Source organism: Halyomorpha halys, unplaced genomic scaffold, assembly GCF_000696795.3.
Source record: "Halyomorpha halys isolate HHAL.00 unplaced genomic scaffold, Hhal_1.1 Scaffold372.1, whole genome shotgun sequence".
NCBI classification, from domain to species: domain Eukaryota; kingdom Metazoa; phylum Arthropoda; class Insecta; order Hemiptera; family Pentatomidae; genus Halyomorpha; species Halyomorpha halys.
In genome coordinates this window covers 75986-100028 of record NW_027116001.1, presented here as the reverse complement: position 1 = coordinate 100028, position 24043 = coordinate 75986, and the positions used below count along the sequence as shown (strand labels likewise).

At 30.7% G+C, this 24043-nt stretch overlaps 2 protein-coding genes across 4 annotated transcripts in view; both read left to right on the top strand.

Moving 5' to 3' along the window:
* Positions 1-5157: 5157 nt before the first annotated feature.
* wcd (U3 small nucleolar RNA-associated protein 18 homolog wicked) lies at positions 5158-11364 on the top strand. Its single transcript, XM_014422411.3, has 9 exons — positions 5158-5317; positions 6534-6683; positions 6763-6895; positions 6973-7155; positions 7385-7582; positions 7678-7846; positions 9564-9853; positions 9947-10086; positions 11024-11364. The coding sequence occupies exons 1-9, from the start codon at positions 5208-5210 to the stop codon at positions 11046-11048; spliced, it is 1398 nt and encodes a 465-aa protein (XP_014277897.1). The 5' UTR covers positions 5158-5207; the 3' UTR covers positions 11049-11364.
* Positions 11365-15512: 4148 nt separating this feature from the next.
* NijC (Ninjurin C) overlaps positions 15513-24043 on the top strand; it is a 14356-nt gene continuing 5825 nt past the window's right edge. For 2 of the 3 annotated variants that reach the window (XM_014422432.3, XM_014422431.3), the window contains exons 1-2: positions 15513-15615; positions 16043-16228. In XM_014422432.3, coding sequence (XP_014277918.1) covers positions 15574-15615; positions 16043-16228 — 228 coding nt within the window. In that variant the 5' untranslated portion in view covers positions 15513-15573. Of the gene's footprint in view, positions 15616-16042; positions 16229-19557; positions 20348-24043 lie in introns of those variants that run through there. The other variant, XM_014422430.3, reaches the window with a different exon arrangement.

Here is a 24043-nt window from a genome sequence, read left to right as displayed (position 1 = left end):
GTTGAGACTGAAATGGATAGAAATTAAATTATTTATTTTAAAAAATTTACCACTCTCAAGAAAGTGTTTAAGATTATAAAATAAATAATAATATATATTTCATAAGTATTGTAAACATTACAAATACATTTTATGGTTTATGATCTTATTGATTTAGTGCAACTGTTATTAATTCTCCTTATACATTTTCTTAGGTTTTTGTTGATATATTTATAAGTATTTTAACAGTATCCATAATATAGGTGTATCCATTGAGTTTACAGCATCAAACCAAGAATAAATATTTTATAATAAAGATGAGACATCGACATCATGCTTTTCCCAAAACATCATTTTTTTTAAGCCTATGTTTTTTTAACATTGATGTTTTACGTTTGTCTTAATTTTTTATTTATTTATTTTTTTTTTTTGCAAAAGTAACTTAATAAAAGCAAAACATTCACCGTTTAAATTAATTCTGATCAACAATGTGGCCGGATGAGGAAGTGCTTCCTACCTTCACACTAAGATAAATTAAAGGTCTGTTCCAACAACCACTTTGACTATCTGGAACTGTGTGGAGCATCCCTAGTACACAGTTTGGATAGGAAAAACACTTACTACGCATGTGTGCAGTTCTGGATAACCAGAAGTCGTTGGAACAAATCTTATGTTACTGAAATAGATGTTCAAAAACATCGATGTATTTCTAGCAATGTTTTGTAAGGAACGATATTTTAATATTGAACATTGATGTTTTTTTGTAATGGATGTTGCATCCCTAGTTCCAGCAACTACTTCTGACTGTCCGGATCATGCGTAGTCGTTGAAACAGACCTTATTTTACCGAAATGGATGTTCAAAAACATTGATGTATTTTTGGCAATGTTTTTTAAGCAGCAATATTTTAATGTCGAACATTCAAATTTTAGAAGATCGATGTTTTTTGTTGATGTCGTATTCTTAGTTCCAAAAATCACTTTTGACTGTCCAGAGCAAGTGTAGTGTTTTTCCCCTCCCAAAACCTATACTGCTCACGCTCGTGCAGTACTGAATAATCTGAAGTCGAAACAAACCTTATGTTACTATAATGAGGTGTAGTTGACCGCAGATTAATGATAGGAGAATTTTGTCGGGATGTGCGGTCAGCAAAGAACAACATAAATAATAAATAAACCATATATATTTATTTTATGCCGAGGTTTCGACCTGAGTTTTAGGTCTTCATCAGGGGTTATGGTGTAGAAGGTAGGCCTAAATCTTATGTTACTAAATCTTATAGATGTTCAAAAACATCGATGTATTTTTAGCAATGTTTTATAAGGAACGGTATTTTAATATTGAACATTGATATTTTAAAACATCCAGGTTTTTTTTTGCTGTCGATGTCGCATTCTTAGTTCCAACAACTACTTCTGACTTTCCATAGCATGCCTAGTAAGTGTTTTTCCGCTCTCAAACCGTATACTACTCGTGCTTCGTGCAGTTGTGGATAATCAGAGGTTGTTGGAACAGGCTTTATGTTATTGTAACGGATGTTAAAAACATCGATACTTTAATATTGAACATCGCTGTTTTGTTGTCGATGTCGCATCCCTATACAAGGGCGTACCCAGTATCAAAACTAGGGGGGCAAGCCATAGTCAATCAAGTTGTGACATTTCAGCACGATTGATAGAAATCGCAAGTACGGCATATTTAGAATATAGGATTTCTTTAGAATTCAGTCGAGCTTTCATTTGATTATCAACTTTGTTGAGTATCGTTATTTCTATCGATACTCTCCATACGATATTCCTGTTTATCGATGCTTTTTATGAACTACATCGATATCCAAAGTTTATTAACATCATCTTGCCGAAAGGATTTAAATAAAGCCCTAGCTTCAAAGCTTTTCTAAAACTAATGAAACATTATTCAGCAGAGGACTCAATCCATCTTGTTTTTAAATGAAGTCATGATGAACCATAACTAATAATGGTGAAGTATAAATTATAAATTCAACATTGGTAGGGTAAGCATAAATTCTAAAATTAATCTTAAACATATATCAAATTTATTTTCAACTTAACGTCGATCAGATTATGGAAATTTTGCATGCCCTTATAAATTTTAGTACCCACGGCAGAGACTTGTCCGTTGTAGAAAGTTGGTATCAATATTTGATTTGTAAATATAATTGTAAATAAAACAGTAGATGACGACACTGTTTCTCTGACATGGAGCGGAGGCTTCCCTATCCTTTGAGTTGGCAGTTGGCGTCTGTTTTGATACAAACACTATTTGGCTTTTGTTATAAAACCCTCCCTAAATTCTACAACATTGTCTCGTTATCGTAACAGGTCTGAAATTTCTTTACTTACTTTAATAGGTGTAGTTCCAAACATATGGACTTAGTAGATCCGGGTTTCGTCTGCCTGCACCGTTTGACGCCTATTAAAATCATTAGGTGGTGTACTCGGTCAAAAAAATATTTTGGCGGTTGCTGCTGCACAGAATATTGTGGCGGGTAGTGTTGCACAAAAATCCATTGTAGTTGGTACAGTTCAAAAGTCCTTGGTGGTTTCATATCGTGTTTGGAGTTTAATTTTCTTTTCGGTCTCACCGGATTTACGCTCTAAGTCTATGGTTATAACGATTATTTTTTTCTCACTACAAGTAGTGTTATAACTAAGGAACTGGTTATGTAGCTAAGTCATACAAAATTAGTGTCCTTGGCCTTTTCTGCTCCAGATATATTTTCCAATGTCCTGATCCACTCTGAGAAATATCCGTACCAGGTGTTGATTGGTTGTGGTAATTCTTTTGTTTTCTTATCTGGAAGAAAGGTTATGATCCGTCTCTCAGCCTAGGTTCTTGATATTGCTGCCGCGAATTGTCAACTTTTTCAATTATTATAAATATAAGAAGGCATGAATTATGTTACATGGTAAGTTGGACTCATAGTTAAATAAATAGTACTGAGCTAGACTACTGTGTCAGCAGAAGTAGCTTTTGGTATTAAACCTGATCAGATAGGATATAATCGAAGGGAACATCCTTTGAACATTACCACAGAGAATCAAAACATTAACTGGAGGGAATCCACATTATAACGTTTTTATGGGATAATATATTGCAAACGAATTAGTTTCAAGACATTGTTTAGGAATAGGATAATTTATATTGAGGTAACCAATCTCCAGACCTTGTTCAATAGGAACGGAGAGAACCAGCCTCTGTAGCTTTTTGACATAAGCTGAGAGAAACCAGTCCTCAGATATTGAGAATAAGGAAAGTGAATAAATATCAAGTAACACCAACTGCCAAATTACTGGATAATAGAGATAAAACAGTATAGCCTCATAATGACTGAAAGACATCTCAGTTTATTTCGCTTTCTAGTGAGTATCTGGTTACGCCCTACAGTTAATACAGAGGGTTAATAGCTTTGAGAGCCATAGAAATTTGTATCCTCACTCAGCAGAAGTTTTCTCAGTAGGTGATTTTTAAGAACTTTCCGTGCTTCAAGGAGTTAATACACACCTGTAAGACGGCGGTGGATCCAACTCACTACAATTACCGATCCCACTGATTGTTGGGTACTCAGGAAGAGTTGAATATTTAGATTGTGGGTTCGATTCCAACCTAGGTCGGTCGATATTTATATCGCGGCGGCCCAGAGAAATGAATCTTAACAATCCCACTCTAAGGTGGTATAGGTCCTGAATGGAGGACTTGAAACAATACAAAAATTATATTGTTTTACTTGCTGTAGTTTGTTTTTACGAAACCATGCGTAACATAGATAACTGCAAATAATCATATTGTTCAAAAAGGCAGAAGAGGATTAAGAAATAGTGACAGATACTAATTGCAAGCTAAATGATTGTTGTTAGTGCAGTATTTGTTCATTAGGTTTGTCACATTTTTTTTTTTATTTGAATTGATCTTGAAAGTTTGTATTTTCGGATCTACTTTTGCATGTCGATACTGTTCATTGAAAGGAATTAAAACTATGATGTGGCAATTGAATATAATTTTGTGTTGCAGGTGTGTATACCTGCTACTCAAGATTGTGTTCATACTTCACACAAATGATTTTACCATTCAATAATACAGAAAAGCTGTTGACGATAGACATCCCTGAATCGAAAAGGAACTGGCAAAGCTTTATAAAATACTATCAAGTGTCAAAATAGGAGGTTGTATGACTGTTGCTGATGTTCCAGATGTTTGAGAATAGTTTAATATTATATTAGATTAATAGATCTCAGTTCACACCTATATTTGTTTTAATACTTCACGGCCTCATTTAAATGAATAAGTAGCGCAAGTAAATCATTATTGTAAAGATCGTAATCCGCACTTATATTTAGGAAACTATTTTATAGCTAAAGGAGTAATTAATTAAAAGTTTTATTTGTAGAAGTAAGCCATTGGATTGTTGTATGATGAGGAACTCCGAAACTGTACTTGATCCTAGATGTGAATCATAGTGCGTCTCTTAGCCGCCGAATCAGTCAACAAAAATAAAATAATGAGGTGTAGATAGTTGACCGTAGATTAATGATTGGAGAAGTTTGTCGGGGGGTGAGGTTCGAAACGTCAGCATAAAATAAATAAATATGGTTTTGTTAATTTATGTTGTTCTTTGCTGACCGCACCCCCCGACAAACTTCTCCAATCTTAAAAATAAAATATATATAAATATTTTTCTTGAAAATATGTATATAAAGAATGGGATTACTTATTTTTTTAAGACTGCAAATGAGAAAAATGTATTTTAAGATTGATTAAAATGAGCTTAGTGTTCAAAAGTATTTCTAAAACTTTTTTTATTTACTTCTAAAATATTTTCAAGCCTCTAGTGAAAAACATGGGTAGCAGGTTAATTACTAAAGTTAAGATAAACCAGTTCTTTCTGAAGAGCGTTTATAGATTTCGAAAATGTTTAAAGTTTTATTAATTTTTCCTCTTTTTTGACTCATAAATCTTTGATTAGTTATCAAGTTGTAAATGGTAACTTTTCATTACTATTTTTCTCCTTGTTGAATCTGCAGTCTTCAGCAGTTAGGAGAATCTTAATACGTTTTTATTCAAGGGAATATTCACTGGAACATCTAATAGAAGTTTTCTAAATAAACATTACTTCTACTTCTTTGGATAGCAACTGCCTAACCTTTAATTAACCTTCAGTTTTCGTAGACAGTGCTTAAAGTACTCGTGAGCAACAATCTTAATAAACAATGGAATCTGACGATGAGACCAATATTAAGCGAAAGCGTAAAGTACCTACTCCAGATTTAGGTGGGAAAAGAAAGAAGATTAATGATCTCGTGGATGTTGAAAAAGAAAGGTCAGTAATTCTGTTGTTAAGATCATTGTACCTGTTGAGTTATGTACACGTTGCTCAAATGATTACATATTAAGTTTAAGTATAAAGTTACAAAATCATCGTTGGTTTCTTTATTATGAGCAGTGGAAATAACAATGTCAATATACCATTTATTTAGCACAATGCTAAGTACATTTTTGTTCTACTTTTAAATTATGAAATATAATTATTTAATATTAAATGTTCTCAATTATTTTGAATCTTAGCCTCAAAATTGACTTCTCTAAGTTTTAGTATTAATGCAGCTCCAGTGGTGAAAAATGGAAATTTCTTCTCTTAATGTATTCTTTAATTTCTTTTTTTATGAGTCAATTATCTATTTAAATGATTTCATTCTATAATGCTCTATCATTGCATTAGTATCTGAACAATTCTATTTAATTATCATCTTAAATAATAAACTACATCTATATGCAATTACATTTAGTTCAGATAATTTTATTTCAAGCATAACCTTCCTACCAAGAGGTGCAGTCAGCGAAAATTATTTATTCCTGCTGACGTTTTGGCTCAAATAATCAATTTTTTATGTCCAATTTATTTTTTGCTGGCCCCCCTCCCCTGACCATCTTCTATACTTAACGTTCTATGCATTTAAAAAATAGATGATTTTAAAATTCTTCTTTAAATTCTCTAAGGTGTATATTTTTTGTTTTCTTAGAATTGAAGCAAAAACTCCTCTGTTATATTGGAAGCATTCTGGGATTGAGTAATTTAAGTGATTTGCCGAAAACATTTTTAAACCTAAAAATCTTTAAGAGAAAACAATTAGGCTTGGTCATTCAGACAGCTCAATCTGTTGTGCGCTTGTTTGAGCCAAATAGAGATTGTTAATGAGGTTAAATCTGTTTAGTGATATTGATAGGTGCTCAAAGATTAGTGTTGTTTACAAATTTGTGGCACTTGGATAACTTGGCCCACCAAGCCTCATATTAATAAACAATAAAAAAGTTTGAAAATAACAGGGCTTTAGGCCTTACTCTATTTAATCACTCTTATTGTTTGTTTAAGAAGTCAGACAGTTCTAACTTTGTTATACTGTTTAATCAATGTTTAAAGTTGAATTGGTAGATTAGATTTTTGTTTTAAAAGCACAAACTGGCATCACTTTAAACTTCATTGTTATTGAATTGTATTTTGTTTCTTAAATATATCTAACCACATAATATATTAACAGATTAGAAAAGCTTGTTTTGGGAGATGCATCGTACATGCTTAGAAACCTGGGAGTTGGTGACAATGATTCAGGTGTGGAAGACAGTTTATCTGCCGATGAAGTTGGTAAACAGCCTGCATGGGAGGATGAAGATGACTTAGGAATTAGCACGTATGTGAAAATTCGTTTTATAGTTTTTTTAATTTGTTTTATTTTTTGGATTAGAATTATTGATGATTATCAAATTTAGATCTGAAGACCTATCAACTCATGAAGAAAGGCTCAGAAAGAAATTTTCACGAACTTTCGGACAACCCTCTTGGGCCAAACTAGGGAAGGGGTCAGTTCATGTAGAAGGTGATGAAGATGCTGTATTATTACGGGTAATTTAATGGTTAGTTAATTAAATAAATCAAACACAGTTTCTTATTACATTTTTAAATTTAATTTTCTGTTATAGAGTTCTGGAAATTTTATTTCCAAGCCAACATACTTACCTCGAAATATTTTAAATGTTAAACGTCTTCCTTCATTGAATTGTGAAACTCGAAATGAAGGTCCCATTATAAAATGTGTAGAATTTCACCCCACTAGCACAGTTGCTTTAGTTGCTGGATTATCAGGGACAGCATCCATTCTCCAAGTAAGATTTATTTTTTTAATCATGTTTTAAAGGTATATTTCATACCAGAATATATACAATATTCTGTTTTGTCCATTAGTTATTGCACTCACGAACTTTATTGTTGATTTTTCTTTCATTTTAGGTTATTAATAAAGTTTATTTGGTGTTGTTAATCATTTTTTTCCTAGTATTTAAGTTTATGAGAGTCAGGGAATAGGATTTAACTATTGAAGTCTTTTGTTTATAGGTTGACGGATTAGCGAATAAAAAACTAGCTTCTATTAACTTTGAACGCTTCCCTATTCGATGTGGTCATTTTTCTACTGATGGAAAACAATTTATTGTAGGATCTCAACACCATTCACATTTTTATGTTTATGATATGATGGCAGGTTCAACGATGAAAATTCCAACACATCATAACACAGAACAAACTAATATGAAGGTTACCTTTAATTTTATTGTTTGTCTTATTACTTCGTATTTAAATTTATATCTATATGTTTACATGATGACTAAATTATTAATATAATATTTTAGAACTTTGAGGTGTCACCTGATGGAAGATTGATTGCAGTAGCTGGACGTTTCGGGCAAATTCATTTACTTTCCGCTAGCTCCAAGGAGTGGATTGCTAATTTAACGATGAATGGAAATGTTAAATCCCTTGCATTTAATCCAGATGGTTCTTTCCTTTATTCTCATGGAGGTAATAGAAATTTCTTTTGTTTTTAATTTTCTTTCTATTTCTTACTATATTTTTATGTTTTAACGTTAGTTGTGTTGTTGGTTAAATCAACAGCCCTCCATTGGGAAAGTGGAAGGGGTTCATAAGAACTTGAAAATGACTTGGCCAATTATGGTGATACTTGGTATAAACGTTTCTTACAGTCATAATACCATTAAAAACGATTTCTTCATTCTCTTTCCCTTTGTGCTATTACTTGTGGAAAGGGGCCTTACCCAACAGAGTCACTCCATGTGGTCCTGACATGTCCTCTGTATTTGTGTGGGAGTTATCCCTATATGTTCTCCTCTTTTCTATTTATATTCCTCATAGAGGAAACTCAGGTCCTCCTGCACAGCATGTGGTCTTCAATAACTTTTCTGTGTTAGTATTCCTCATACCTCATATGGCTGAACCACTTGAGCTGTTATTTTTTAGAGGTCTTCAGTTCAGACACTAGGAACTGATCCCTAATTCACAGATTTTTTCACATGATCTAGTTTTACCAACAACTCTGCAAATTCCTGCTTCAATGATCTAGAGGTTGTTCTTGTCAAGCCTGACCCTACTTTCACTTCCATGCATAAGCGTTCGTTATTTACCCTACATTTTTGTGGCTAATTACTCTATTACAGATCTGATAATATATTAATTTAGCATTGTTGATTCTACTTCCAATTTCTTCATCTATTTTACCAGACCTGCTAATGATGGTTCCTATGTAGGGAATATGGTCTATCACTTGAACTACCACTTCCGTAAACCATATGCACATGTTCATATTCATGTTTGGACACAATAAGCACTTTGCTTTTGGCAGTAATTACATTCCTTTCGTTTCAATGGAGCTCCTCTTTTCATTTTACAAAATGTAGCCTTTTCCTAGAGTCTGTAAGAAGTGTTGTCAATGTCATTATAGGTGTAAAGCAGCTCTGCCCTTTATGGATGTGGGATTTGCTACCATTTTTATTTTATTTACAATACCACCTGTACACGGATTACCTATCAATCTGCCTATTCTTTCATCCTACCATGCTCGTGTATATCGCTTTGAAGTCTTAAAAACTAAAAAGCCTCCCTGTATCCTTGATTTGTCAATCCCATATTCCTCTGTCCACTCCTTAAATACCAGATCCCAAACCACAAACTTGTATATTCCTTCTCATAGAACGGTTTCCTTCAAAATATTCATTCTTGTTCTGAACAAGCTAAGTCAAAATGTTTTCTGTAACCCATTCAGCAAGTTGTATTGGGACCTGGATTTGATTTTTAAGTACAAGAGATGGATTGTGACCTGTTGTGGATAAACGTGCAAACATACTTAGCTTTTTCATCCTCCTTTACAATTAAGAAACTTAATTTCCTGATTAAGAGAACTTTTGAATCATTGGTATCATTATCATCTTCCTATGACAAAAAAGGAACAAAAAGTTTACATTTTGGAAGAGATACCTTGCAAAAAGCAAGTGTCAGAATCTCCTGGTATATCTTCTGGTTTATTATTGAATCATTATTCACTCCTGAATTATGTTTATTTTCGAATATGCTATAATATTAATAGTATATTAATAATTAATATGTAATAACTGTTGAGTTTATGAGAGTAGAGGTTTAGTTTTTAATTTTTTATGAACACATTCCATGAAAAAAATTATTGGATCATGATCCAAATTAATTTGATGTTTTTATTTCTTTTCAGATTTAGGAGAAGTCTATGTTTGGGATATGAACTCTCGGATTCTTGTTACTAAGTTCGCTGATGAAGGTGTTTTAGTGGGGTCTTCCATGGCAGCATCCTATGATTATCTTGCAACAGGATCGTCTTGGGGTGTTGTCAATTTGTATGAAAGGCCTCAAAAATCTGGATCTCCACCTAAGCCACTTAAAGCAATCACTAATCTTGTTACAAATATTTCTTCTTTGAAGTTCAATTCTACTCAGCAAATTCTTGCTATGGCTTCTGATGAAAAATACGATCAAATTAAGTTGGTAAGTTTCATATTATCAATTTTTTAAACTTATTTTTATTTATTTCATTATTTTTTCCCTTTCTTCCATTATTTTATTTTATTTCTTTTACAGCTTCATCTTCCTTCAATGACTGTTTTCAGTAATTTCCCTTCCTTCAATTCTCAGTTAGGAAAAGTACAAACTTTCGATTTTTCACCCTCTTCTGGTTACTTTTCTTGTGCCAATAGTAAGAGCACTGCATATCTATATAGGTATGTATAATATGATAAGTATAAAATTTTATGGAATTATCACATTATCTTAAATTGTTGCTTAAGCTGTGGTACTTGTAAGTATAAAAAAATCATTAACACAATATTTAAGCTATTTAAAATTTAAAAAAAAAAATCATTGAGACGTTTTGTGTTAAAATTACCTAATTTTCTCTGACTTACAGAATTTGTTCGAAATGTCTCTAGAATGATGGATTGATTTCATAATGTTTTAAGTGTTATAAGGATTTTTTTGAACTTATGAGGTCTCTCAACTTAAGTGATAAAATGTTATTTATGAGTAGTAGTTATAACTGGAAATCATTTCTTTTTTTTTGTAATAAACCACGAAAGATTGAAGAATGGAGTGGCACGTGATAAAACATATCATTTATTATGACAAAAATATTTATATTACGAAGTATTTTATTTTGGTGTAATATAGTATAAACAATTAAACCATTGTGATCAGGACCCTGTTTCATAATAAAGTACAATTTAATACTATTAGTCTTGTAGATTTATATTAATTCAGTTACACGGACTTGTACAATAGTAACTTGTACTTTAGTGATTTTTAATTCCTATAATATCACTAATAGTCATCCCTATCATGAAAAAAATAAGTATTAGTGTAATTAACACGTTGTTTCTATACTTGTATTTTGAACTAATACTACTAGCTTTCATTATGAAACAGGACCCAGGTTGTACCCGCATATTTACATTTGTGGGTGTTAACATTCTCTGAAAACGAGTGTATTATTATTATTATTATTATTATTATTATACATGCAATCACTTTATATATTGATATCTAAAACATTTTATTGATTAAATAAAGTTACCTATTAGATTCCGATATTAATTGCTAGAAAAATCTTATATAAATTATTGTGGATCAAATAAAATTATAATTTTCTTGTTTTTGTTACAGGTTAAGGCATTTTGGAAATTACTAATTTATTGGAGAGCTTTGTTTCCTTGACAGTTTTTCAAGTCATCAAGAATTTTTTATGAACCAAAAAGATCTATCTCTTCTCTTTGATTATGATTATCAACTTTGTCGAGAGCTTTGTAAATAAATGACCGAATCCTGTTTTTGTAGATAGTATATGTTTCTTCATGAAATGTTAATGTTATATCTACCATAAAACTATTTTTTTTTTTGTTTCAATAAATCCTATTCCAATATTAAAAGTTTTTATTTTTATATTTTTATTAGTTGTAATTTAAAGTATTAATTCATAATATTTTAAATAAATTCTTAGTTATTTATATTGTCTGATTATAGTTTTCCTATTTCATTTTGTATTGACTTCAAAAAAGAAGGTTAGGTTTATATTAATGATTTGTTTATAAAACCTGTTATTGAAAAGTTTTATTTTTATTAAATAAAAATACTTAATTTTCCTACTTTTTGTAGTGAAACAGTAGAAGGTACATATTGAATCTTCTTATTTTCCTAATGAAATTCAAAAGGTATGATCATTTAATGAAGGAAGTGATAAATCTGTAAAACCTAGTTAAATTTTAAAAACGTGATAGTAAATCTCAACAAAAAAGTTCATCTAATTCTATATCGAAAAAGAAAATTTGTATCTTGTATTTTTTCTGAATTGGAAGGGATCAATCAAAAACTATTCAAGCTTACTAAGTCACAATCACACCATCATTAAATAAATAAAAATTCCTATTAAGAATTCAATAAAAATTCAAGTTAGGTAACTCAGAATTACAAAATAGTAAACTAGAATAAAATTTCTTCAAATCCTGAAAGCCCTTTCCAAAGGTTACAAATTCTTATTTTTAAAGAAAAATTTGTCCAGTTTACTATTTTGTAATTTAGAATCACTTCCTATTCATTAAAAAAATTAATGCTTGAAATAAATACAAAGTATCAATTTTCTCCTTTTGTTTAGAGAAACAAACTATAGCCTATATAAACTTTTTTGTTATTCTTAAGATCTACTACCTCCACTTATAAAATTTCCTAGCATTTATGAGAAATGCTGCATAATGTTGAGCCGCCCATAATGCTTGTCCCAATGACAGTAGGTTTTATCACCAACTACTCCTCAAATCTTTAGGTGTCTTTGAAGTCTGCAGATACTTACTTAATGAAGGTTCTGGCCACAAGCAGATCAGTTCCCTCTTTGCTGTGATTTCATTGTGGCTGGGGTCCCAAACATGCTTAATTTTCTTAGAGCGAATAAAGAAAAAGGGCGACGAACTGAACTGTTAATTATGGCAGCCATATTATAGCTCGTAACTTCTAAACAGGTTACTGCAGACAATATGGTAAATATCTCTGCTTGAAATATAATGGGATTGTTTCCTTATGGTGTGCTTAAATTTGTCATATGTCCTCTATGTAGACTCCTGTGCCCTTTAAACCGGAATGATCTGAAATAGTCTAGTTTAGTATCCAACATAATTCAAAGGTATTTGACATTTTGAAAGTTGGGGTCCTTATGATGATCAACTTCCATTTCATGGCAAAGAGGATCCCTACAGAATTCTGTTTGTTGGATTTAGTGATAAACGCATTCCAGTACACCATGCTTGAACGTCACTTGTGACCATCTATTCAAAAATGGTATTTATTTACTCTCCTATAATGAGGATCACACCATCATCAAATAATACCTGAGTATAGATCCTGGCATCCTTAAATATTTTTAATTACTTGTTCATTACTGGGTCAAGAGTGAGATGCAGCTTCCTTGGGGGCCTCCCTTACTGCTTATGCATTTAACCTGGTGTCATCTTCCAAAACAACAATAATTCTATTTTCTAGTACAAAAGTGGCCAACAGAGTGCTACTAATATGTCTATTAAAGACTACCTCAGGCCTTCCCCTATAAAACAAGAAATTTTATTTGGCTCATCATAAAATACTGGGCAGTTTCAGATTGTCCCTAGAGATAGGCATGGTAGTTAGGGTGAAGGCGAAGGAGCGACAGCATCTTACTTGTTAGGTGTACTGCTACCAGTTTTTAAAGAAATCTAAAAATAAAGGAGAATAAGCTTATAGGTCAAAAGCATTTATTGACACAGTCCTTATTATTCTTAGGAATATAATCTATTAATGATCTTCATGGTGCCGGTATATATTCTAGAACAAGAAAGGCTGGAAGTAGTCATCTAATTCAGAGAACTAGAGCACCATGTCCTTAGAACTTACAGGTAAGAATACTGCCTGTGCTTGGGAGCTAGTGAGGTTTAAACTTCTCTATCCCTTAGTGACAAAAGCTTCCACTCACACCCAGTCTTCTTTGATGGTAGATGCCTCTGCGGATTCCATTCCTTGAGGATTGTGAATTCCATGCACTGGGCTTCTTTGCTATGCCACATGAGGTGGTGAGTATTAATAATTAATCCTTCCTGTTAATAGTGATAAGTCTACCACCTCTCAGTAAAAGAGTCAAGGTAATGATCAAAGTTATTGAAAACCTAAAGGAATCCAATTATCATTTTAATATTGTTCCTGGCAACTTTAATTGTTAGGGTATATGCCTCAACATCCTTTATATTCAACTAACATAAGGATAGGATCTGCCAAGTCCCTAGAATCACAAATAAGAATCCCTAGATTGTCTTTACTCAAAAGTATGTGGATGATTCTTTCTCTGGTTATTCCTAATTCTTTAAAATAAAAAGGCTCTTGAATTAGTGCGAGGGTATATTTTACCCCTGAGAGTAGTTTAACCAATTCCTCTGTAGTTGACTTTTTGTGTTATATATTACTTTGTTTTATATAGATCATGGTGCACTCCATTAATATAGCAGGTATAGAAGAATGTAGGAAGGGTAGAATCATTTAAGAAGTATTATTTACATAAAATATAAATAATAAATTCACGCCATCAAAAATTTATGTTTCTATAAACTGTTGTTTATTTAGTCTAGGGGTGAAGAAGTTATTTTTATGAAATGAATTACAAAATATATATAGCACAAACTGTGCTCTCAGTGTGATTTATAAAATGTTAACAACCTCTCACTGTAATATATACAACGTTAAATGTTCCATGTAAAAAAATTCCATCATTTACTGGAAAATATACCTGAGAGGTTTTGCTATGTGACATCAGCTACAGATCTTATTTTCTGGCTTACAACCATATTATAGAAGGAATGAGGTGATCTTAATCTAGATTAGGAACGTGCTGAAATGAAAATGACTATATGAGAAATAAAATGTTCAGTTTCTTTCTGAAATTCATTTGAAAAAGATGGATGTAGAATCATCACATATTTAAGATCTCAGAAAATAATGCTAAACTATAAATAAATAAAAGGGCCACAAGAAAAAATAAAGGTTTTGTTTAAACTTGCGAAGACACTTCACTGGCACAAGAATAATTATGAAAATATAATAATCTGGGATCATATTGTTGTTTAGAATCTTATTTCATCTTTATTTGCTGATTAAGCAAATTTTTAAAGATATTAATATTGGTATCTGTTCAGTTATTTATACTGTAAGATTTTCACAATGACTAATTTTCTTTATTAAAAAATTTATTTTGAAACCAATTCAGTATTCAAATAATATAAATGAATCATTTCTTTAAATGTAGGAGAAATTAAATAAATTTATGGAGATCAAAAATTACTGATTGTATTAGTATAGGTATACTATGGATTATAGATATTGTTAAGTAATATTTATAAAATTTAGTAATTTAAAAAAAAAATCTGGTTTTCAGTAATTAATTGCCTTTTTGCAGACTAACAATGATTAATTGGCTGTATTTTTGGTACCTGATTTTTTTTAATGATTTCAATAAAACTAAATTCTAGAATTCTTGCAAGTGCTAAATAGAGGTTAATGGAGATATTGATAGATTTGATAAATTCCATTTATTAGAAAAATGGGAGGATATATAAATATGTGTATACATCTGTCTCACTTTTCTTTTATATTTTAATAACGTGTATTGCTTACATTGTTCAATATATTCATATATTTTTTTATATATATAGTAAATTATATTTTACATCTATCTATATATAAGCAGTGTAATGCAATTTTCTTTTATGATTTTCTTTGGAGTACTAAATTGAATTTATTTATTTTCATGAAAAAATTCATTAAATATTATATAAACAAATATGATAACACCATTATTTAACTGAAACGATAATTTAAAACATATTTTTCTTTTTTTTATTTAATTGATGGATTTTTTTGTAATTAATTTATACAATTTTCAAAACTTTTGGTAAAATTAGTGTATTTTCTATAGCTGTTGATGTCTTTATGTCAATTTCATGCATTTTAATTTACATTTTATAAATGAATTCAAGGATTTTAAAGATATTTTCTTTTAGCAGAGAGAAAAGTATGTCAGAGAACTAGTAACATAGTAACTATCTGGTTGCTAGGGTAAGTTAGACTCCTGTTCTCAAAGATACATCAGTGAGTTATTGATTAACAAACAGTGATAAGGCCAGTATACTTTCGTCTCTTGATCCAACATGATCACTAATTCTGCAATAGCTCCTGAGATTACAACCGCTGTAGGTTTTCCATAAAATTTATGTTTAACAATATTAGGAAAATACTTTATATTTATTTATTTTTTAATTGGTTGTGTAAAAGAAAATATTTTAATAAAGCAATCATACTAAGAATACTGTTTCGTATTATTTCAAGTTTATTCTACTTATATTTTTTATTTACTATGTACTGAAAATACTTTCAAAGATATCACTTAGTAAAAGTCATTCTTAATTTTGAAAATTAAATAAAACTACTAAAACCTAAAAACAGCCATTGTTAATATATATCTATACATTTGAGTTTATTAGTACTAATTATGGAGAGAATTTGTATTATTCATAAAAAAATAATATTATATTAATATATTTCCATTTAACTTTATTTATAATTAATAATAAGTAGTTTATCTATAAATGATCATTAATTGTTTAGTTTTTATTTTAGCTTCAACCAAGAAAGCCTCTTGATGCAAACAGATATGCAACGAAAAAAACAATTGCTCAGGGTATGTTGGATATTGCCCTTCTTACTGCAAATGCATCCCAGCTCAAATACATACTTCAGATTGGGGATAAACATGAATTTTACTCATTAATGCTGGGCCTCATCACAACTTCAATTATTCTACAGGTAAAAATAAACAACTAAACGTTGAAAACTCTTTAGATTTTTATTTTATGATTTAATATTTAACATTGGGTATTTTTTATTCATGGGTCTAAACTTCATTCATAATGACATAATTGTTTGTTTGAGTGTGAAAAATTTCTGAAATAATCAGGATTGATTTTATTTTTTGTTTTGATTGGTAATACCATGACAACCAATGCCACAGGTGTTACAGACCAATAGTAGGATCAGTGTAGTGTAAAAAATTAAATAATTTGAATTAACATTGATTTCTGGATTCAAGGTGCTTGTAATTATCTTGAATGTAGCTGAACCTTATTTGTATCACTATTATGATCTTTTACTATATTTTTTCTTTCACATATTGGGAGACAATCAGCATTTGAAAATATTAATTCATCATCTGTTACTATTAGGGCAGGAAAGACATCATCAACTGAACACCATAATGGACTTGTTGTAACTGAACATTGAAACATGTCTCTACTACTGTATTATTAGCAGATGATGAATAGATAAATTCAAATGATGTCCTGAAAAATAGAGAAAACAATTAAAGACACCGAAAATTGCCCTCTCAATAAGCATAAATAAAAAAATATATAAGACTTTCTGTGGTAGTTAACATGAATAAAAATAAAAATTAAAACAGCCAATTTACAATAACATAATTTTTCTGATTTTATTTCCAATTTATTTTTTTTATGTGCAATTACTACTTATTAAAAGGGAAAAAAAGTACCATGATTAATAACTTTTCCTTTTTTTTTTTCATAATCTTCCAATTTTATTTACAAAAATAAAAAAGCAATAGAACTTTGGGTGCATATGAATTTTCACTTCCATTTATATTATTTTCACTGTAATTAACTATACTAATTGTAGGGAAGCTGTCTTGTTTTTATTTTATATTTTAATGACATTTATTGCTGTTTGATATTTTAACAAAGATTGATAAATTTCATGTCAATCCTACCCGCCCATTGTAAATTAACACAATCACATTTAACGTATGATTGAAAGGTAATTATTTCTAAAATGAACCTACTTTATTTTTATTCTCCTCATAAAAAGATAACTTTATTATGTATATAATTATATATTATCTTTTATATATAAGTATATTAAAAAATTATAATCTGTACTACTATAATCCATGAAGGGTAAAGGGTGCAGTACTTTGTAAGAAAGTACTGTTACTAGACCAATGGTCGTGCAAGGAGGTGATTTGGTTAGACTCACACTCGGCAGCCAGATTTTTACCCAATTAAGGGTACCCAATTTATGAGGCTGGGTGGACCCCTCTTTTGTTGACTCTCAGCTACAGTGTAACAGAAAAAATTTTCTGCCCAGCCGCATTGAACCCAGGTCCTTGGAGTTAGTAGCATCGTGCCTTACCACTTTGCCACCATGCTCCCTTTATATATAGATTATTGACCATAAGTTAATCAGAAGGAGATGATCAGGGCTGTGGTCAAGAAAGAAGTAAAGATAGTAATCTACTATTCATTTATTTTCCAATGACATTTTGCCCTATGTTGCAGGTCTTCCATTAGGGTTACAATGCAAAGTATCTTCTTATTGTAGCCCCAATGAAGACCTGCAATTTAGATCAAAATGTCAGAAGAAAATAAATAAATAGTTGATTACTATTTATTTTCTTCCTTCTTGACCTGATAGCTCCTTCTCTTTTATTATACTTTTGGAAATACAAAATTATAAAACATAGTTAAAAGAAACTTTTATTAATTATACAATATATAAAAATGAAAAATAAATCTACATAAAATAATTAAACTTGTTCTTAGTTCCAATGAAATCAATTTTACCTCTCAAAAAAAGTATTTTAACTTATTCCCACACAATTCAATTTCAAAATCTATACAGAAATGAATCCATAAATATAATAATGTTAACTATTTTTAGACTAGTTACTTGAGTTAACTCTCTAAATTTATATCCCTAGGAAAATTTGATGAATAGCTATAAAGCTAGGAAAAATGCTAAGGAGACAATAGCTTAATAAACTTATCTGTATCAAAAAAAGAGCTTTTCCCATTTCTTTTATATCAGATGATCAAAGAGAGAATTTGAATAAAATTAAAGTATATTGATGTTTTAATTTCTGAAAATCTTATCAAGGACTAAGATGTTCCTTTTATGTTCTAGAAGTTATGTTTTGATAGTCGGTAAACCTTATTTCAATTTTTTTGAAAGACTACCAGTGCTAGATTTGAAGTGTGCCCTTTCAATCCTACTAATGGTAGAAATACCATTGCTTTAGACCACTTCTTTAGATAGGGTTGTAGCTGTTGGTTATGGGGTTAATTGCTTATTTTTCTAGCCTACATTGCTGAAAAAGTACGATTTAACCATAGTTCTAAGGGTACTCTTTTCAATATCAGTAAGGATTCCATTAAATCATAACTTCTCCAGTGCACATTCGTCTGCTTGACTTGTAGCCAGAGTCGACGTCAAATAAAACTTTTTCAAAACCAGATTAGTAACACTTCGAGAGTGATTTCTTGTTAGTATCCCATCTACCTGTTCATTTCCTGTATTGAAAAGCCAAGTGAAGATTTCCTGCCTTTTTGTTTCACTATTCTATTAGGAAATATTCTTGTTGCAGAAAATATTCTTGGATTTAGCAGGAAGATGAATTTTGATATTCCATGTGCTCAATACAGCTCCTTATACCTTCAATGTTTTTCACCTGAATAAATGACTATATTTTTACGTTTATCACTCATTCACATTTCAAGCATCTTTTTATAGGATTAGATATTTGCAAAAGAGTAGTTCAGCAGTCGTGATTTCTATGGTAATAGACGTAGTTATTACTATTGGAGCTTAATTTGACCGCACCTAGACCATATTCCATTTATTAATACACACGGTCAATCAGCAATCTTCCAGTATTATTATTAATATTTTTTTAATGAAAAATATTCGGATATTAATGGTTTATTATCATATATTATTCAGGTAATATTATTTTTTTTTTTCAAATATCTACTGCATTCATGGAATTTTACATTTTTAGGAAATACTAAATAAATTATGACTAACCTTAGATAAAGGTCTTAGAGCAGAAAATTGTCATATATCATATAACACTAATCATTCCTAAGTTGTTTAATATGAGTGTTTATTATTATCTTATTATTGTTATTTTCTGTAATTAATGATAGGAATAGGAATACATTGTGTATCTACTTGCTTGCTATTTATATATTTTAAAGATTAATCCAATAGTCTGCGTTGTATAGTTTGATTTGGATCCTTTAGGGAACTCCCAGAATAAAATGTAAATTTAGTTGTTATTCCAGGTCGGGATGGGTGTTCTCTTTCTTTCATTGAACCTAATGAGGGACTGCCGCCTTCACCTCATCGAGTACAAGACTTCTGCTTTGATAATAAATAATTTAGCAGTTGCTGGGTCGTTTGCTGTTACTTGTCTCAACCTCCTCATTTCTGCTTTTGATTCAAGCCTTGCTCGCTTTGTACCTGTCGACACGGACCTTCAATAAAATCTCAATTTCAGCAAATTTTCATTCCAAATATATTCAAAAAATGTATAACTTTTATTCTTGTGGAGCTTCCTAATTTTTTTTTTTTTTTTTTATAACTTATTGTGATTAAATTTCTCTGGTGGAAAAATATTATTTTTTTTTTTCTCTTATCAAAAATAAAGATTGTTACACTGTGAGAAAGATTTGGCATTTGTAATAAGATTAGTTGATATCATATTCGTCTTATTATATTACTAGTGGTTATTTTAAAACTTTCCAATAAGAAATATATATAAAAGTGGAAATCTAAAACAAAATAGAGATAATAACAATCAGTTAATCATCTTGTGATATATTAAATGTTTTCTATTGATGTTTATTAAATAAATTGCACTACAAAATTGGAAATTTGACGATTATTAATGCTATGCCTATAGAATCCACAAGTCCAAGAGCCCACGAAGAGAAAAAATTCAGTTATTTCACCCCAATTTTAGATTACTTTAATGAAAACTATGTTTACTTACAAGTTCAAATTGATGTCTGCCAAGTATAGTGGGGGAATAAAAAAATGGCCGCTATTGAAAACACTAAAAAAAATTAATTGTTCATTCAGAGCTCTCTATATTTGTAAAATTACATAAAACAATAAAAACTTTATTGAACATCATTTAAACATGAATAAATTTGCTAAAATATGAACCTTCCACACACACACACACACACACACATATATATATATATGTCTTCTGATTCCTGAGGTATAGTTTTCCCAAAATAAATTCACAAACTACTGATTTTTTGTTATGACATATTGATTTTCAAAAAACTGTATCTCGGGAACTATTGAACCTAAACAGCTCTATTATGACTCATAGTTTATTAAAAGTTCTCTATTTCAAATTATGTTCTAATAGATTTCCTAGAGTTGTAGGTAGTTTTAAAGATGTCGAGCTGTAAATAAAAAATCATTTTTTTAATGTTTTGAAACAGCCATTTTTTGTTCCCCCTAACTATAGTTGGCAGATTAATCAATTTTGACTATTAATTACATATTTTTCATTAAAGTATTAAAAAATTGGGGTGAAATAACTGAATTTTTTTCCACTGGGCTGTTATACTCAACTCTCATTTGATACACAGGAAAACCATTGTTTATCTTTAAAATTATTTAAGATTCTGAGCCGTTGAATTATTTTAATAATTTATTAATTAAATGCATTATTTTTGTCTTATATAAGTAATTTAATCTATAAAAAAAAAAGAATTCTTCTTTTATAGATTTGAAAACTATGGATGGTATGAGGTGAACCATGGGCTCACTCTGGGGAGGGATGGGAGAAGGTATTAACAAGTTTTCAGATTAGAGAGCTTCCTTTGTCGATGTTAAAGTAGCAAACATTTTGAAGTATTTTTCTTTAAGTTGAAGAAGGTGGTAAATTGTATCATGTAAGTCAATGCCTGGACTGACCCTGAGGTGCCAAGAATGAAACATTGCTTCGACTGGATAGGGGCATTCTGAGGAAAATTACAGGGATCTACACTGGTCACTGTTGATTTAATAAACTCATGTTCAGCCTGAAGCTTGTAGGATCACATCTGTGCAGATTCTATCTCGCTGAGGATGAAAGGGCATTCCATATAATTTGCTGGTGTAACCGATTTGCAGGCGCCAGTTAGCAATGTTTGGCACTGACTGCATTATGGACCACAAACAGTGTGAATTGATCAACCTATTAAGTATAATTAGATTCACAGAATCTACTAATCTCAAACTTTAAGTAGCTCATTATAATGATGGTCCACAGTAGGCCTTATAGGCCACTGTACTAAAACTCATAATTAAAAAGAAATAAAGTCAAATCCACAGAATTGTTTGCTAGCATTTTTGTTAATTTACCATTTTGTAGAAATGTAAAATTGATTTATTTTATCGAAGTAGTAGTGTTAATTAGTTTATTATTTAAAAAATGTAGCATCCAACAAGATATTGATTTAATATAATTTTAAAATAACGTCCAATCCGCGAAAAAAAAATTATAATAATTCTTAAATTCTTTTCTGACTGGACAGGAATATTGTGACGTCAGTTGTCGCTAGGAGAGCTTTGTTTTTGTTTGTTCTTTGACCAATGTTTCTAGAAAATGGGGTGTTATCTTATTCAGGTTGCCAGCTTATTCTAGCCAGTGGGAAGGTCGAGATTCATTCATTGAGGTTTTCCACGAAAAAAATTTCAAACTCCCCTCCCCAGTGGAAGGTTTGAAGAGGCACGCAGTGTTCACTTTTCCCAATCTGAGAGAGATATTATAATATGATGTAGGATGTAGACTTATAAATTCTTCAGCTATTTTATGCTCGTGAAGTATTAATAATAGCATTTCAAAATGCTTTCAGGGCAAAAAAAAATGTCATTTTCTCCTTTAAGCTAAATGCATAAATTTATTAGTCATGTATAATGTTGGTATTATGATATTGTAAGTTGCAACAGTTCAGTTTGACAGCTGACGCACATGCACTTTTTTTTAGTTAATCTTACTAAAAACTATTCAACAAATCCTGATAGTGATACAGTACTGTCACGACAGCCAAAGAACGTGGGTTTGCTCCTCCCACCAATGTTACCTTATGATAGATGGTGAGTCGGCAACAGGTAGCAAGACGTAACTTGAAAATTTTCAGTCTAAGTAATACTTCCACAAACACCTCTATTTGTTTTTTTTTCTCAGAAAATACGCCCACCATTTGGACTTGAAGATGTCTGGGGTCTTTTTGAAGCCGTTTTGCCAAGGGGGGGGGGAGCAGGACTCAGACTTTTACACACACACATACGTACATACTTATATATGTATATAGTCTATTCTGAAACGTTGTTAAAAGAAAGATATGTAATTCCACATTCCAAGAAATATCTCACCATTCTGTTTCTACTTTATGAAATTCAATCATTACTTTTTAAATGTTTATTACCTATAATCATAATAAATTATTGAAAATGAAATGACTGACTTCAAATAGTTAGCAACAAGGTTTAACCAAAGTGGCTCGTACAATGAAAATATAAGGCAGTTTTGCACTTTTCATCTCTGATGATTTTTTGAACGCCACCATCTTTCCCCGCCATTACCTTCCTAATTATAACATGTTTCCACAAAGAAACCATTTATCAAATAAGTTCACTATTTTCTTTCTTTGAGAGAGGGTCCAAAATTCTAGCCGCGGCTCCCCTCTGTCTACGCCCATGCGTAGTAGTGTTTTAGAAATATGTATATATTTTAATTTCAGTCATTCAGATTCGAGAAGGGATCATTGTGGAGCACTGCTTCTGATATAATTGGTTGTGTTGCTCTGGACACTGTACGCTGGTGGTGAGGTGGCTGTTCTTCTTGATCGCCCCTTTTGCTGATCGCAGGGAAATAGGGTTGGACAATCATAAATAATCATTTCCGATTATTTGGAAACTTCTTTTATTTGAATAACAACCTTGATCCTAATCATTATTTTAATCAATTTTCTTATGGTATTATGTATCGTTTTAAAACTAATCTTCTATCTTATTTTTAATGTTGTTTAATATAAATTAATATGTCCTCCTTTAATATTTATTAATATAATTATTAATACAAAATTTATTAATATAATAATGAAAATGAAAAGCTGTACCGCTACATCTCATGAAGAGTCAGGGGTTCAGTACTTTATAGTGTTTAATTTATCGTAAAGTAATTTATAGTAAAGAATTAATGTTTCTTGATCAACGGTTGTGCAAAGAGATGATTTTTTCATGATCACGCTCAACCGCCAATTTTTCTCCTATTGAGGGTCTTCGCTTTAATTATTTTGGCTTCTTCTTAAGCGAACTATTAAAATCATTGTTTTGATTGACGGTTTGATGTGTAATGGATTGTTAAGAATATTATATTTTTAATCTTTGGATGGCAAAGTAAGCGATTGTCCTCTTAGCTTTTTGATACCACCATACTCTCTGGAGTCTCACATGCTCGCTAACGTATATTCCTTAGTCTTACTATCATAGTTTAAATAGGACGATTTTTACTTATAACTATTTATATCATTATTCTCATGATATAGTTAATGTAAATTTATTGTTATTATTACATTGACAGTGACATTGGTTATTGTCAGTTGGACATTATCATAATGTACATAATGCCCGTTGCATTTTTGATTGGTATACGTGAATATTTATTGGATTAAACGAGTGTAGATATGCTTAAAACAAAAACTTTATTTTTTTACTATAATTAAAATGATAATAAAAATCATCTGAACTTTACCAAGTTCC

What these genes read in the sequence shown, in the direction of transcription:
- wcd (XM_014422411.3), top strand. Translation starts at nt 5,208, where the DNA reads ATGGAATCTGACGATGAGACCAATATTAAGCGAAAGCGTAAAGTACCT. An exon ending in AAGATGCTGTATTATTACGG is followed by an intron (nt 6,896 to 6,972) that starts GTAATTTAATGG and finishes TTTCTGTTATAG; the next exon opens with AGTTCTGGAAATTTTATTTC. An exon ending in AGCACTGCATATCTATATAG is followed by an intron (nt 10,087 to 11,023) that starts GTATGTATAATA and finishes TTTTTGTTACAG; the next exon opens with GTTAAGGCATTTTGGAAATT.